The sequence below is a fragment of the Capricornis sumatraensis genome, chromosome X (genome assembly GCF_032405125.1).
Source record: "Capricornis sumatraensis isolate serow.1 chromosome X, serow.2, whole genome shotgun sequence".
In the NCBI taxonomy this organism is placed as follows: Eukaryota; Metazoa; Chordata; class Mammalia; order Artiodactyla; family Bovidae; genus Capricornis; species Capricornis sumatraensis.
The window spans coordinates 124,642,480-124,660,640 of NC_091092.1; the positions used below are offsets into that span (position 1 = coordinate 124,642,480).

General features: G+C 36.2%; 1 protein-coding gene across 4 annotated transcripts in view; it reads right to left on the minus strand.

Annotated features, from left to right (window-relative positions):
- The window catches only part of CNKSR2 (connector enhancer of kinase suppressor of Ras 2), a 281,248-nt gene that overhangs the window by 194,465 nt on the left and 68,622 nt on the right, over window positions 1-18,161 (minus strand). For all 4 annotated transcript variants that reach the window (XM_068962234.1, XM_068962233.1, XM_068962231.1 and 1 more), the window contains exon 3: window positions 16,261-16,463. In XM_068962234.1, the coding sequence (XP_068818335.1) occupies window positions 16,261-16,463 (203 nt within the window). The remainder of the gene's footprint in view (window positions 1-16,260; window positions 16,464-18,161) is intronic.

Sequence of the window (18,161 nt, forward strand, 5' to 3'; positions counted from 1 at the left end):
CTTTTAGAACTAACACCCAAAAAAGATGTCCTTTTCATTACAGGGGACTGGAATGCAAAAGTAGGAAGTCAAGAAACACCTGGAGTAACAGGCAAATTTGGCCTTGGAATGCGGAATGAAGCAGGGCAAAGACTAACAGAGTTTTGCCAAGAAAATGCACTGGTCATAGCAAACACCCTCTTCCAACAACACAAGAGAAGACTCTACATATGGACATCACCAGATGGTCAACACCGAAATCAGATTGATTATATTCTTTGCAGCCAAAGATGGAGAAGCTCTATACAGTCAACAAAAACATGACCAGGAGCTGACTGTGGCTCAGATCATGAACTCCTTATTGCCAAATTCAGACTTAAATTGAAGAAAGTAGGGAAAACAGCTATACCATTCAGGTATGACCTAAATCAAATCCCTTGTCATTATACAGTGGAAGTGAGAAATAGATTTAAGGGCCTAGATCTGATAGATAGAGTGCCTGATGAACTATGGAATGAAGTTCGTGACACTGTACGGGAGACAGGGATCAAAGGACAAAAAAGATCTTCATGACCAAGATAATCATGATGGTGTGATCACTCATCTAGAGCCAGACATCTTGGAATGTGAAGTCAAGTGGGCCTTAGAAAGCATCACTACAAACAAAGCTAGTGGAGGTGATGGAATTCCAGTTGAGCTATTTCAAGTCCTGAAAGATGATGCTGTGAAAGGGCTGCACTCAATATGCCAGCAAATTTGGAAAACTCAGCAGTGGCCACAGGACTGGAAAAGGTCAGTTTTCATTCCCATCCCAAAGAAAGGCAATGCCAAAGAATGCTCAAACTACCACACAATTGCACTCATCTCAGATGCTAGTAAAGTAATGCTCAAAATTCTCCAAGCCAGGCTTCAGCAATACGTGAACCGTGAACTCCCTGATGTTCAAGCTGGTTTTAGAAAGGCAGAGGAACCAGAGATCAAATTGCCAACATCCGTTGGATCATGGAAAAAGCAAGAGAGTTCCAGAAAAACATCTATTTCTGCTTTATTGACTATGCAAAAGCCTTTGACTGTGTGGATCACCATAAACTGTGGAAAATTCTGAAAGAGATGGGAATACCAGACCACCTGACCTGCCTCTTGAGAAATCTGTATGCAGGTCAGGAAGCAATAGTTAGAACTGGACATGGAACAATAGACTGGATCCAAATAGGAAAAGGAGTGCGTCAAGACTGTATACTGTCACCCTGCTTATTTAACTTATATGCAGAGTACATCATGAGAAATGCTGGGCTGGAAGAAACACAAGCAGCAATCAAGATTGCCAGGAGAAATATCCATAATCTCAGATATGCAGATGACACCACTCTTATGGGAGAAAGTGAAGAGGAATTCAAAAGCCTCTTGATGAAAGTAAAAGAGGCGTGAAAAAGTTGGCTTAAAGCTCAACAATCAGAAAACGAAGATCATGGCATCCGGTCCCATCACTTCATGGGAAATAGATAGGGGAACAGTGGAAACAGCGTCAGACTTTATTTTTGGGGGCTCCAAAATCACTGCAGATGGTGATTGCAGCCATGAAATTAAAAGACACTGTCTCTTTGGAAGAAAAGTTATGACCAACCTAGATAGCATATTCAAAAGCAGAGACATTACTTTGCCGACTAAGGTCCGTCTAGTCAAGGGCTATGGTTTTTCTTGTGGTCATATATGGATGTAAGAGGTGGACTGTGAAGAAGGCTGAGTGCCGAAGAATTGATGCTTTTGAACTGTGGTGTTGGAGAAGACTCCTGAGAGTCCCCTGGACTGCAGGGAGATCCAACCAGTCCATCCTAAAGGAGATCAGTCCTGGGTGTTCTTTGGAAGGAATGATGCTAAGGCTGAAACTCCAGTACTTTGGCCACCTCATGTGAAGAGTTGACTCATTGGAAATGACTTTGATGCTGGGAGGGATTGGGGGTAGGAGGAGAAGGGGACGACAGAGGATAAGACAGCTGGATGGCATCACTGACTCGATGGACACGAGTCTGAGTGAACTCCAGGAGTTGGTGATGGACAGGGAGGCCTGGCGTGCTGCGATTCATGGGATCGCAAAGAGTCGGACACGACTGAACAACTGAACTGAACTGAACCTGGTTTATATTTTCAAGAATGTTACAGACAACAGCAGTCTTCCCAAGCAAGTGTTTTGCCACCAAATGAATTTACAGTGGCCATCCCTTGTGGCTCAGCTGGTAAAGAATCCTCCTGCAATGTGGGAGACCTGGGTTCAATCCCTGGGTTGGGAAGATCCCCTGGAGAAGGGAAAGGCTACCCACTCCAGTATTCTGGCCTGGAGAATTCCATGGACTTTATAGTCCATGGGGTCGCAAAGAGTCAGACACAACTAAGTGACTTTTACTTCCATTATTCTTTATCCTCTTTCTTATCTATGAATGCCAATTAGGTTTTTATGGGACCAGAGATTATACGGGAAGCCCAGTTTAGAGAAAACAAGAACACAAAAAGAAAAGATCCGGGGGTAAAAATCTAGTCAGATTAACTAGAACTTCAGTGCTTTGGATAACTCTTAAGGCAATTTATGTAAAACTGCTTCCTGGTTACAATCTGAATGTCTCTCTTATAGAAAAACTCTAGAACTCAAGCACATCCCATTGTCATAGGGATCCATATGAGAGGCTCTTTATTAGTTATAGTTTTAAAAATCGTATTTTTCACTTACCTATTTTGGCCATTCTAATAGCTATTGAGGAGCATATCACAGATTTAATTGGTATTTTCCCAAAGTTATATGTATTTTCCCTATGTATTTATTATCTATATCTAAGAGCTATCTAATTTCCTTGATAATTTTCCAACTGGTTTAGGTAGTTTGTGTTTTTGAAGGAACTGAGTCATATCATCGAAGCTGTCAAATGTATTTATAAAGAGTTATTTGCAGTATTTCTTGTTATCCTTTTAAATTTGATTGACTTCTCAACATACTGTGTTTCCATTTTCATTCATTTAGTTCTTTGACCATTATTATTTGCTCCCTTCTGCTGCTTTGGGCTTATTTTCTATTTTAATTCTTTTAAGCATACTTAACATGAGATCTAACCTCTTAAAAATTTAACTGCAAAAGACAGTGTGGGGAAATTAAGAATATGGCGCCAGTCAGTCTCTCTCACCCCCTCGCCCCATGTTCTGTAAACAGTGGCTTCGCACAGTTATGTAACAGCTGAGATCACTTATAGTACTGCACACACATGTCACAAGGTACTCAGTTGGTCAACGGGCTACCTTGTGCAGTACACCTGTATGAGCTTCACCACGAAAGCCCTGGCTACTACAGCACTGGGGCTACACGGGAGTGACATCATGGGTATGTTACATGAAATTATCTTATGGCTACATTGTGGCTACATTATGGTTATGTTATGGCTATTGCTATGGCTGCTGTGTCAGGCAGGAGAGAGGCTGTGTTATGGCTGTCATGCCAGCCAGGAGAGAATAAACACATCTGCAGTTCCTATGGCTCCTCGAGTCTTCTTCCAGTCTCTTAGTGCCTACCTTATCTACACTAAGCTCAGTGAACAGTACAAACGGTGTGAACAGCAAGACAACTGGCATCACAAAAAGGTCCAGCTAAAGACAGTATTGTTATCTATAGGTACAATGTTCTATACCAGGTATCTAGAATTTTTTCATCTTGCTTAACTGAAACCTTACACCCACGCCTGTTGATTTTTCTATTTTCTTGAGAAGAGAGCTTAGATAGCAATTAGAGATCTTTCTTCTTATATAAGCAGTTTTTACAAATTTCCCTTTCAGAACTTCTTCAGCTGTGTCCCACAAAAATTGCATTATTATACTGTCATATATAAAAACTGTATTATTATAATTGAATTATAATATTGTCACCCTTCTTATTTAACCTTATATGCAGAGCATATCATGAGAAATGTTGGGCTGGATGAAGCACAAGCTGGAATCAAGACTGCTGGGAGAAATAACAATAACTTCAGATACACAGATGATACCACTTTTATGGCAGAAAGTGAGGGAAGAACTAAAGAGCCTCTTGATGAAAGTGAAAGAGACTGAAAAAGTTGGCTTAAAACTCAACCTTCAGAAAACTAAGGTCATGGCATCTGGCCCATCACTTCACGGCAAATAGAAGGGGAAACAGTGGAAACAGTGACAGACTTTATTTTGGGGGGCTCCAAAATCACTGCAGATAGTGACTGCAGCCATGAAATTAAAAGACATTTGCTCCTTGGAAGAAAAGTTATGACCAACCTAAACAACATATTAAAAAGCATAGACATTACTGTACCTACTTTACCAACAAAGGTCCATCTACTCAAGGCTATGGTTTTTCCAGCAGTCATATATGGATGTGAGAGTTGGACTATAAAGAAAGCTGAGCACTGAAGAACTGATGCTTTTGACCTGTGGTGTTGGAGAAGACTCTTGAGAGTCCCTTGGACTGCTAGGAGATCCAACCAGTCCATCCTAAAGGAAATCAGTCCTGAATATTCATTGGAAGGACTGATGATGAAGCTGAAACTCCAATACTCTGGCCACCTGATGCGAAGAACTGACTCACTGGAAAAGACCCTGATGCTGGGAAAGATTGAAGGAGGGAGGGAAGGGGATGACAGAGAATGAGATGGTTGGATGGCATCACTGACTCAATGGACATGAGTTTGAGTAAACTCTGGGAGTTGGTGATGGACAGGGAGGCCTGGTGTACTGCAGTCCATGGGGTCGCAAAGAGTCGGACACAAATGAGCGACTGAACTGAACTGACAAAAATTGTGACTTATCATAGTTTTCATTCTGTTCAATATATTTCTTTTTATTTCCCTTGAGATTTCTTCCTTTTATCCATAGATTACTAGAAGTGTGTTGTTTGATTTCTAATTTGACTGCATTCTGGTTAAATAAGACATTCTGATTTAAATTATTTTGAATGTATTGAAGTTTGTTTTATGATGCAGATGTGGTGTACCTTCCTGAATGTTCCATGGACACTTGAATTTGTATTATACATTTGTTGGATGAATGCTCTAAAAATGTCAATTATATCTTGTTACCTAGTGTTATTTAGTTCTTCTAATCGTTATGTTCTGTTTTGAGAGAGAAGATGAAATATCCAATTGTAACTGTGGATTTATCTATTTCTTCTTTTAGTTCTGAAAGTTTTTGCTTCAGGTACTTTGAAATTGTTGCTTGATATTATACAACTTAGCAGTTTGTTTCTTCCTCTTCTTTTTAATGCGGACTATTTTTAATGTCTTGATTTGTTGCAATATTTCTTCTGTTTTATGTTTTGATTTTTTGGTCCCAAGACATGTAGAAATCTTAGCTCTCTGACCAGGGATAAAGCCCTTACCCCCTGCATTAGAAGACAAAATCTTGACCACTGGACCATCAAGGAATCCCTGTCTCTTCTTTCTTAAATTGTTTACTATAGGCTCATCTACTGTACTTTGGTGTTTCATTTTTTAATTTAAATGTAATATTCACATAGTACACATTAACCCTATACTTCTCATAACTGTTTGCTACAAGTATTTTTCCAGTTTGTCATCTATCTTATACTTAATCATATTTTTCAATATTATATAGTCAAACAGTATATTTCTTTGCATTTAATTGCACATTTTAAAACACTTAATAAGTCTACATCTAGAAACCATTTTGTCTATATTTTCTCCAGTTTCATTATGAACTAATGCTTCTCGCTTAAATAAATAATATACCTAAAATTACTTTAGTGAACAGGTAGTGCTCTATCATAATTTATTTTAGAAAGGCTTAATCAAGTGCCCCAATTCCATTTATTTAATGACCCTTTCTTTTTCCAGTGAAAGTGAAGTGGCTCAGTCGTGTCCGACTCTTTGCGACTTCATGGACTATACAGTCCATGGAATTCTCCAGGCCAGAATACTGGAGTGGGTAGCCTTTCCCTTCTCCAGGGGATCTTCCCAACCCAGGGATTGAACCCAGGTTTCCTGCATTGCAGGCGGATTCTTTACCAGATGAGCCACAGGGGAAGCCCTTTTTCCAGGAGTTTTAACATATTGTTTTCTAAATGATTCTATATATCACAGTCTATTTTGTGCTGTGTTCCACTACTGCTTATTACTATTTCAAAACAGTGTATTTTTCCAACAAAATTTACTAAAACTTAAGGAGTCATTAAGAATTCAAATAATGTTAATTAGAGCAAAATATATGCAATTAATTAATCTGTGTTCTCTGTTAAAAAAATTAACCTCTTTAATTGTAAGCAGGATCCAGTTTTAAACAAATCTATATTGATGGAAATTTTCTAAAATGTGTGATTGTAGAAATCATTGCATAGCTATATCTAAATTTATTAAAACTCATTAAACTTAAAGGGGATAAATTTTATAGAATGTAAATTAGGCCTCAATAAAACTATTTTTTAATGATGTAAGATATAAGTACTTGTTGGAAAACATCATTTAAAAAAACCACCCAAGACCATTTTTGCTGCACTGAAGCATAAAAATTGGCATTTTAATTAAGAATTCAAAGTGCTTCTGGCATGATTAGAAAGAGCTTGGGTTCCTAGTTTTACAAAGGTCAAAGACTGTTAATAAAATCTAAAACTTCATTCAGAAGTGATGAAGTACAGCATGATTTTCCCTATAAATTATTTTTTTAAAATGCTCATTTGATCTTTAAAATGTACCAAAAGAAAAATCTATTTGATAACTGAATGCCTGTAGCAAACTGAATTCTAAGGCATGTTTTCCACTTTCCTGATCATTCACATTTCAAGTAGGACCAGTTTCTCACTCAAGATTAAATGTCCAAAAAAAAAGGAAAAAAATAGTCTAAACATATAGCAAGGAAAACATAAATTTTATCTTGTAGTGAATCCCCCTAACATTTTCATTTTAAAGGTAAATCACATATAACTATAATGACAACCATTCTTAGCTAGCAGATATTAATATGTGGTATTATGATCTTGGCTATACACATACATAAATAAAAGAAGGCTGACAGGTTCCAATCTTCGTGAGTTACCAAAGATGAATGCTCAATCATGACTTAATGAGATAAAGAAATGTATCATTACAGAATTGTTGAACACGATCAGTTTGAAAACAAAATTAAGAGAGGAATTTGTTTCTCAGTCTCAAGAAACCCCAAGTTAGAGCTTAGGCTACTTAGAAAAAATATACGTGGCTGACTTAAAGGAAATTAAATTCATGGCATGAAAACTTTTCGATGCCAAAAGTTAAAAGTTTTTTAAAAAAGATAAAATACTTGGCTCATTAATAAATGGCCATTACAGGAACTATCCTATTTAGATCTTAAAATATGCAACTATCCTCAAATCTTATGGATAATATAATGCTTATACTTCTAACGAAAAAGTTATTGATACTATAGAAAACTTATTTGTTGTACATTCTTTTCAAACAAAAGCATTTATGGAAAGGTTATTAATGTTTCAGAAATCCTAAACAAATTAGAAGCTAATAAGAAAAACTAAGAGTTAATCAGGAAATCTGAAAGGCCTTAATATTTCTCAGGTTGACATTGCTGAGCCTGAGGGGCAGTCTGTGAACAGCAGCCTTGCTAACATCACTGCTCATTTCTGGAACAAGAGGTGCCAAGTGGGAGCAGTGAGCACACAAGAGGAAATACGACCAAACAACAAGCATCTAGTAGTGTTTGGGGTAGTTTTCTCTGCCTCTATAATTCTTCCCTGGTATAGAAATAACTTTTGTCCTATATTTCCTTATCATGAAAGAAGAAATTAATTCAACCACTTTCTTAGATAAAGGAAAAGATCTCAAAAAATACATTTCTTTCCTTAGCATCCCAACCTTTATGCCTTAAATATTTAAAAGGTTTTCAATGATATAAAGATATCTCATTGATCCCTTTAAAACAGAATGGTCCTAAAATGTAGAAACAATTAGAAATAGGTATTAATGCTAAAAATGAGAGAAAAGATTAAACTTTCACTATAAATAGTAAAATAAACTTTTTCTATAAATAATACTTTTGAACATTTTTAATCAGGTTATGGCACAACATGGAACATAAATTGATTTGTTCCCTTGTGGCTCAGCTGGTAAAGAGTCTGCCTGCAATGCGGGAGACCTGGGTTCAATCCCTGGGTTGGGAAGATCCCCTGGAGAAGAGAAAGGCTACCCACTCCAGTATTCTAGCCAGGAGAATTCCATGGACTATGTAGTCCATGGGATCGCAAAGAGTCAGACACGACTGAGCAACTTGTTAAAAAAAACAAAACAAAAACAAACTCAAAGTATAGATTCATTTTGGCAAAGCCATAAAAAACTGCAAGAAAGATGAGGTGTGAAAAATAGCAGGATGTACGTTAAAAATAGACGAGTAAACCATGAATTGAAAATAAACAATAAAGATATTAACCAACTGTGATTCCTATCTGAGGCTTTTCCTCTGGGAAAGTCTGTTGTTTCATTCGTTGATATTTAAAATAAGAAGGAAAAAAAAGGATTTTGTTAGCCTTAGATTTTATTTAAGAAATGTTAGGAGCTGGTTTTTTTAAATAAGTGTTGTTTATTTCAAACATTTTAAATATTATTTAAATAGAAGCTCCACTGAAATTGCGGGTTTTGTGATTTGTAAACATTTCCCCTAGCATTCTTTCAGTGATATTAAAATATATCTCATTGATGTCTTTAAAGTAGAATGAGAAATACACTTTCTAGAAATAAAATTCTACAAAGCAATTTGAAGTGTCAAGGCCAGAAACGGAAAAGTGGTATTCTTCTTTAGCATTTGAAGAGAAACACCCAAGTACAAATCTATGTTTATATATGCTGCATTCCAAAGAATTACTTCCTCAAAATTCTGAAGAATCAGTCCACATTCAAAAGGAAATGCAGTATAACAAAGGAACAAGATAAAAGTGAAACAAGAAGGGCTTTTGTATTACAACAAACATAGATTCAAATGATAATTTTCACACTCGTGAAAAACTTTAGGCAAGTTACTTCATGTTTCATATGTAAAATGGTGATAATGATACCTGTTCTGTGAGAACTCAGTGAGTCAATACTTGCAAAGCATCTAGTTCAATATGGAACTAAATTAAAGATTTTTTTCCTATTTTTCTTTTCCTTTCTTCTCCTTCAAGTGACATAAAATAAAAATTGCAATAAAGTCATCATATTGCTGTGCATGAAAGTTCCCCCCAAAATGTAAAACAGGTGTAATGCCAAAAGTCAAATTTTAAAAATTAAGCCAGTTGCTTAGCATCAAAATAACTATACTCAACTGACAGAATTTATTTTTCAACCAGAGCATTATATATATCAGAGGAATAAACCAAGTTTAAAGTTCAATGCTTGGCAGTATTTGATTGCAGTGACCATTTCAAACCCTCCAAATTAATCTACAATAACAAGTCAATATAATTTCTATGGAACTTTTATAATTAAGTACTTAAGCTCTAAATTCTTCAAAACAAAAATAAAAAAGACAAGATACATTCTTAACTTATATAAAGAAAGCACAAAAACAGATCAGTTTGGGTCTAGAACTTAATATGAACTAAATTTAATCAGAGAAGAGATAGTTAAACCATGATTTTACAAATCACTAACAAATTTTGTTAGTATTTTGTTCTTTCAAATTATGTAAAGGGAAATAAAATGAATATATTTTTCATATCACTTTGGTGAACAAGGTCAAAGATTTACGGAATATTAGTGCTTATAACAGAACTTCAAATTTTCCAGATCTTACACCCTTATTCTAAAAAGAAAAGCAAAGGTTAAGGCTCAGTATTACCCAGGGCCAGAGGCAGAAGTGAAACTCATCTCTTTCTTATTAGCCCCTTGGTCTTTTATACTATTTCATGATGAGTTTTGGCAGGGATTCACAACAGCAGTCATGGAGAATACCGCTCTTTTGGCTTTTCTAGTGTTGATTAATGTGTCTAGCTTTCGGTGTAGTTTGTAGGATACACTGAAACAAGAGGGCATGTGGAGTGTTGTGTTGTGCTTTAGCTACTACCTAGAAGACATTTTTCCTTTGAAAGGAATAAAAATATAACCTAGATACACATCTGTTAACAATCTTTAATAAAAGTCAGAAAAACTTTCCTGGGCTACTTGTCAGGAAAACAAACAGTGTAAATATTTTACCTGGCACAGTTACAGAAAAATCCTATTACATTTATATTCGACTTTGGGACCTTTCGAAATTTATATTGGGCTTCCTTGGTGGCTCAGATGGTGAAGAATCTACCTACAATGCGGGAGACCTGGGTTTGATCTCTGGATTGGGAAGATCCCATGAAGAAGGGAAATGCTATCCACTCCAGTGTTCTTGCCTGAAGAATTCCACAGACAGAGGAGACTGGCAGGCTATTATCCATGGGGTCTCAAAGAGTTGGACGTGACTGAGCGACTCTCACTTTTCACTTTACTTTTATGGCAATGGAAGAGGCAAAGTCAAGTTTCCAAATACAGAAGTTGTTTAGTTGCTTAGAAGAAGTTGTTTAGTTGCTACATCATGTCTGACTCTTTTGTGACCCCATGGACTACAGCCCACCAGGCTCCTCTATCCACAGGATTTCCCAGGCAAGAATACTGGAGTGGGTTGCCATTTCCTTCTAGCACTCATCATTTGACTTTCCTCCTTGCCAACACCTCTAAAAGACTTGAGTCTACGAAAAGTCAAAGTCTGATATTATGCAAAACTATCCTGAACTACTAACCATTTCACAGAAAAATTTCTTCAGAGTTATCACTTACATTTAACTCACAATCAACCTATGAATTCCAGTTTTTATTAATTCTAAATACAAAGACTAAACTGTTGCTTGTAAGATATATCCTGATTCCCTAATTTACCACATACTTTCAGTCTTACCCTGCCTAAACTGTCAGCAGCATTCGACTTTATTGACCACTTCACTTTTTCCCTAAAACTCTTTATTCCCATCTTAAATGTTCTCACCACATACACAAAAAAGGTAATTATGTGAGTTTATAAATTATATTAACTAATCTTATTGTGGTAAGCATTTTGCAATACGTATGTGTATCAAATCATCACACTGTACAGCTTAAACTTACACAATGTTATATATCACTTGTATCTCTATAAAGTTAGGAAAAATACAAAAATATCAACACTCCCTCTCCCCAAATATACCAAAAAAACTCTTTCCTCCTTTTGCTCCCATGACACCACTCTCAACAAATTCTAGCCTATGGAGTCTCTGGTTATACCTTCTTATTTTTTCCCCATAAGCTGAACTTCAGTTGGTGGTGGTCTGCAGCAGTCATTCATTATCTCAGTTCGCTTCATTCACTCAAAAAACTTCACTGAGTACCTACTATAGGCCAAGAACTCTTCCAGATAACTGTGACTGCAGTGAACAAAGCAGATGAAAATCCCTGCTCTCTTGAAGCATACATCATGTATAGAGTTGTCAGATAAAAACAAGACTAACACATAGGCAAATTATATAGCGTGTTAGAAGGGTTTAAGTGTTATGGAAAACAAATAGAACAGGAAAAGAGGAATTCATTCTAAAAATCTCCTTCAGTTCAGTTCAGTCGCTCAGTCACGTCCGACTCTTTGTGACCCCATGAATTGCAGCACGCCAGGCCTCCCTGTCCATCACCAAATCCCGGAGTTCACTCAAACTCACATCCACTGAGTTGGTGATGCCATCCAGCCTCTCATCCTCTGTCGTCCCCTTCTCCTCCTGTCCCCAATCCCTCCCAGCATCAGGATCTTTTCCAATGAGTCAACTCTTTGCATGAGGTGGCCAAAGTACTGGAGTTTCAGCTTTAGCATCATTCTTTCCAAAGAACACCCAGGACTGATCTCCTTTAGAATGGACTGGTTGGATCTCCTTGCAGTCCAAGGGACTCTCAAGAGTCTTCTCCAACACCACAGTTCAAAAGCATCAATTCTTCAGCACTCAGCTTTCTTCACAGTCCAACTCTCACATCCATACATGACCACTGGAAAACCATAGCCTTGACTAGATGGACCTTTGTTGGCAAAGTAATATCGCTGCTTATGAATATGCTATCTAGGTTGGTCATAACTTTCCTTCCAAGAAGTAAGCGTCTTTTAATTTCATGGCTGCAATCGCCATCTGCCATGATTTTGGAGCCTAAAAAAATAAAGTCTGACACTGTTTCCACTGTTTCCCCATCCACTGCCCACGAGGTGATGGGACCAGATGCCACGATCTTCGTTTTCTGAATGTTGAGCTTTAAGCCAACATTTTCACTCTCCTCTTTCACTTTCATCAAGAGGCTTTTTAGTTCCTCTTCACTTTCTGCTATAAGGGTGGTGCCTCTGCATATCTGAGGTTACTGATATTTCTCCCGTCAATCTTGATTCCAGCTTGTGCAAAAATCTCCTTACACCACCACGACTGACTGACTGACTGACTGAAGTCACTCAGTCGTGTCCGACTCTTTGCGACCCCATAGACTGTAGCCTACCAGGCTCCTCTGTCCATGGGATTCTCCAGGCAACAGTACTGGCGTGGATTGCCATTTCCTTCTCCAGGGGATCTTCCCAACCCAGGGCTCGAACCCGGGTCTCCCGCATTGTAGACAGACGCTTTACCGTCTGAGCCACCAGGGAAGTCCATATTAACATATTTAGGACTTTAACTACCACTCATATGTTAATGATTCTCAAATCTCTATCCACCATGTATCTCTTCTGAGCAGCAATATTCTAAAGAACTTTTCACAATCATGGCCAACACTCAGTACTTGTCCTCCACCATAACTCGTTCCTTCTATTTTGATAATGGCTTCACCATCCACTGGATGTGGCAAGTCAGATACCTTTATTCACCCTATATGTCTCCCTTTTCCTTAGTCTCTATATCTATCTCTAATATTCTTCTATCCCCACTCCTACTTCTCCAATTAAATATCTCAGTCAATAGCAGCTCAGAGAATCAACTCTGGTCAGATGCCTGGAATGAATCCTGGCTCCACCACTTACTTCCTATTTGATTTTGAACTTAACCTTTGCTTCTGAATGTTGTATTTTTCCTATCTGCAAAATGAAGACAACTCTTCTAGGTTTTCTTTAAGTGAATGTGGCTGGTAGCATCAGAATCACCAATAGTAGCAGTAGCATGATTAGAGTTGGCACTCCATATTGGCAAGTTCCATATCTATGGGTGCAGCCAAACTTGATTCAAAATATTTGGGAAAAAAAGATTGCAGAGAGCTCAAAAGAGTAAAATTTGAGTTTGTTGCACAAGGGCAATTATGTACATAGCATGTATTAGGTATTATAAGTAATCTACCAATGATTTAAAACATAAAGGAGGATGTGCATAGGTTTTATACAAATAGTATGTCATTTTATATAAGGGACTTAAGAATCCTCGAATTTTGGTATCTGAGGAGTCCTGGAACTAACCCCTGGGCAGGTAACACGGAACAAATACTCCTAAAACAACCTCTTAACTGGTTTCCCTTCTTTTAGCCTTATTCTTCACCTAATATTTCCCAACACTATCGCCCAAGGCATCATCCAAATTCACAGGTCTAAAAACAACAGTGATCTTAAACAGCTCCCTATATGCCTTCAGCATGAAGACCAACTGCCTTAAAATGACAAAGAGTTATTTTCTTTCTTCTTCTTTCCTTTTTAAAACTTAATCTGTTAAAGCATAATCATTATAGGTAAGCCAGCCTGGAGCTGAACTTTCCTTAGAAGAATCTTCAAACTGAATCTTCAGTTTCTTTTTTCAATTTATAGTCTAATCAGAAGATTCTTAAGATTATCACAAAGTTGTCTCTTTGTTTCTTCAAAGTATATTATTTCATTTTTATGGCCAAAATGTTAAATGGCCTTTGATTTAATTATCACTGTAGTATGATATAATTCAAAATAAGGATTATGAGGACCTTTGCAGCAATGGAAGCCTAACAGATGAATTAAATTATTTCCTTCAGGCTTTTTCTCACATTTTCTTTACCTATGAAACAACACAAAACACCACTGATTGTATCAATTACTATGTATGTGTGTGTATGCTCATGTACATTTGCAGATAAACTAGCATTTACTAAGGATGTGGTCTTAGATGATACAAATAATGCAACCATAATAAATTATATAATACAATGAAATCTCAGAAATTATTATATAATGTTCTAGAAGCCATTATGTGACTTTATAAACATTACCTGCCATTAAGAAGTAAACACATTCTCTAATTATTCTATTTATTCATTTCATATGTACTAGTGTAAAAAGAAAATAATGAAATTTACCGAATAAAATATAAAGGCTGAGCAAATTTATAATATAGGATAGGTGATAAAAGAGGATATAACTAAAAACCAAATATATTTTCTATAAGTTTCCCAATTACAGAGAAGCTTCTTGAAACAAGTATATTACATTACTTAAGGATAAGCTATAGTTTAAATATATTTACTAATTGATCATTATACAACTTGTAGAATCTATGTTTAAATGACAATTCATACAATTGATAAATGTGGGTTAAACAATTTAATGAATTTAATGGTGTCATAAGAGAAATATGCTGTCTACCAATTAATTATCCAAAAAGCTAACAATATACAGCCTACTGTTCAGATCTGGATTTAGTATTATCATGTTATATGTTTGGAGAAGGGAATGGCAACCCACTCCAATATTCTTGCCTAGAGAATTCCATGCACAGAGAAACCTGGTGGGCTCCAGTCCATGGGGCTGCAAAGAGTTGGACACAACTAGTGACTAACACTTTCAACTTTGTTATATATTATTAGTAATTATATATATATATATATAAATTTAGAAATTATAGAAATAAGTAAAATTATCTTAACTTTTACCTTAGACATAAAAATACTTTGTTTTTAATATAAAGTATTATATTTTTTAAAAAGGAAAAAATATAATACAGTTGAACTTCAAACAACAAGAGGGTTAGGAGTCCCAACCCTGCACAGTTGAAAATTCATGCGTAACTTTATACTCAGCCCATATTCGCAGACTCATTCAATGGACGATTATGACGTGTAGTAATGTAATGCATATTGATTGAAACAAACAAACAACTATATATAAGTAGACCCATGCACTCCAAACCCATGCTATTCAAGGGTCACTGTGTATATATGTATATATGTGCATGTGTGGTAAGTCGCTAAGTCTTGTCTGACTCTTTGTGACCCCATGGACTGCAGCTAGCTGGGCTCCTCTATCCATGGAATTTTCCAAGCAAGAACACTAGAGTGGGTTACCATTTCCTTCTTTAAGGGATCTTCCCAAACCCAGGATCAAACCCACGTCTCTTGAGTCTCCTGCATTGGCAGGTGGATTCTTTACCACTGAGCCACCAGGGAAGCTCATATATATCTGTACATGTATGGAAATTCTACTGACATTTATTCAAGAAAAGATTCTAGTAAACTCTACATATCAGAGTTTCTCAGACAAAATATTTTTTTGATTATTTAACCATTATAGCATAGTTCACATCCTAGTGGACTATAGTCCATGGGGTCACTAAGAGTTTGAACAACTAACATTCTTATGTCCGTCACAAAAAATTTTCAAAAATGAAAACTTTAGTTTTAATACTTGTAATGTTTCACAATTAAAATGTTTAATCACATATATAATTTTAACCTAATCTTTTTCATTTTATAGTATGAAAACTTTTATGTTATTTTATATGTTCAAAACAAGTGAATTTAACCAAACTAGCAAAAAAAGGACCAAAATTGTGTCTGTAATATCCAAAATTGACTGTGCAATGTGAATAATATAGAATGGATAAAGCAAACGTAATGATACAATGCATGCTATGAAAATGTCAGTGTCTAATTACCCATTTAAAACAATAAATACAATCTTGATGTTTGCTTCTTTAAACACGACCGATGAATGAAAAGCACACAGAAAATCAAGAGACAAAGCAAGGCAGTATTACAAATCTTGTGACAGCCAAAAATGATTTTGCTTATAAAGCAGCAAATGTATTTTAAAACTGTCAGGAACTAATGACTGATTAGCTACTCAGTTGAATATAAAATCTTGCAAATATAAAATTTTGCAAATAATTAGTATCACAATGCCTATATTGTGGTAAATCATAATTAGACATTTTTTTACTTAGTATTCCTCTACTTATCAATTTATCAATAAACAATCTTTTCACAAGAAAATGAAATAATGTTATATTCAAACTGATGTCTGAAGAGGATAACTTATGAAACATGTAAAAGATTTTACCTGTCCAACCAAGCAAGCAGACTCTTGGCTGCTCCAATCAGATCCACAACTGAAGTCAGAAAGTCATTTGGCAATTTTCGACTGGTTCTCCCATCATAATGGCCACTCCTTCTCCTCCCTGTTATAAAGTTCTGTAGATTTTTGGCAGACGCATTCAACTTGTGAGAAAGAGTTTTTAGATTTTCTGTTTCCAAGCCATAATTCTGAAGTATGAAAAGAGAAAAAACAAATATACTTAAAATCAATATTTTATTCAGTCAACATTTACTGAGTACTTTACTATATGTACAGACAATGGGACAAGTATTAAGAGTTAAATATGACTAAGATAGGATTCCTGGCCTGGCAGAATTCATAGTCAAATGAGGATTTGAGGAAATATCAGATAAACAAATCACAATAAAATCTGTAAGTACTAACATGAACATGGAGAGATGAGGGCATTGTATCTTGGAACTAAGGCACCCAAGACAGAAAAATTATAAGGACTCATAAGCAGTTTCTTTTTTAAGCAAACCTAAGTTCATTTACTTGTGAAATTCTTTATTATCAACAATTATTTTTGATTATCTATTCTATTAGCATACGCATAGTCATGAAAGTAGGCACTAGGAAAAATTCTGTTTCCCCAAAATGAACAAAGTAAGTACAACCCAACAATAAAATACATCATATACAATATAACTATCCTTCTGTGTCCTCTTCATAATGACTCACATAGGAAGTTTCTTTTATGATATGGTATACATAGTAAACCTCTGCATCCTCAGGGGAACCAATACACTTTCTCCTTTTTATAATACAAATTTTAAAACTAAACTTTTAATTTTGTCATGGTTGCATTAGCTCAGTCAAGTATGAATCACATCTAAAGAAATCAATGATTTTTTTGTAAGTATAATTGTTCTTCTTTTCCTTGGTCTCAGTTTTTAATTTCTAGAAATATACAGTGCATGTGTGCTAAGTCACTTCAGTCGTGTCCGACTCTTTGTGACCCTATGAACTCTAGCCCACCAGGCTCTGTCCATGGGATTCTCCAGGCAAGACTACTGGAGGGAGTTGCCATGCCCTCTTCCAAGGAATCTTCCAGACCCAGGGATCAAACCAGCATCTCTTATGTCTCCTGCATTGTCAGGCGGGTTCTTTACCACTAGCACCACCTGGGGAGCCCACAGTAATATATAGTATCTCACCCTAAATGTTTCATCTATAAACTATTCCAAGAAAGATTTTTATGAATAAATACAAATAATCTTTTTAAACCATATTCAATAGGGACATATTGTAGGATCCTCTCAAATAAACTTCAGTGAAAGTTTTCCCAAGTTACAACTAAAGTTTAAAACAGGTAATTGTGAGTTATAAAACACTTCTAAGAAAGGCCAGTTAACCTGATCAGAGGATGACCTTGATCAAACTACCTGGCAACATGTACATTATTTTCATGTGTAAAATTAAAAGTATTATTAACTTATAGAAAATTATGAAAGTCAAAGAATGTTAGATAGTCTCTGAGGCCCAAACAAATTCTAACTTTGATTTAGCCTTTCCTTTTACAGTTAAGTAAAGTGAGGGAGACTTTTTGATTTGCTTTAAAGAGCTCAGAGCTTAGAGCAGACAGAAATCAGAATGGGACTATAAGTTACCAGGCCACCTATGAGAGAATACCTCTATACCCACTCCTTTGCACCACTAATCTGTTCCTGTTCAAGCAAGGTAGGAGAAACAAATGAAGCAAAATGGAAGAAAGTAAAGGCAAAATGAAAAAGGGAAGCAAATGTAACGACAGATTTAGCTCTATTATCAAGTCAACAATTATTGCGTACTTAAGTTTATATGAGAAGGCAATGGCAACCCACTCCAGTACTCTTGCCTGGAAAATCCCATGGACGGAGGAGCCT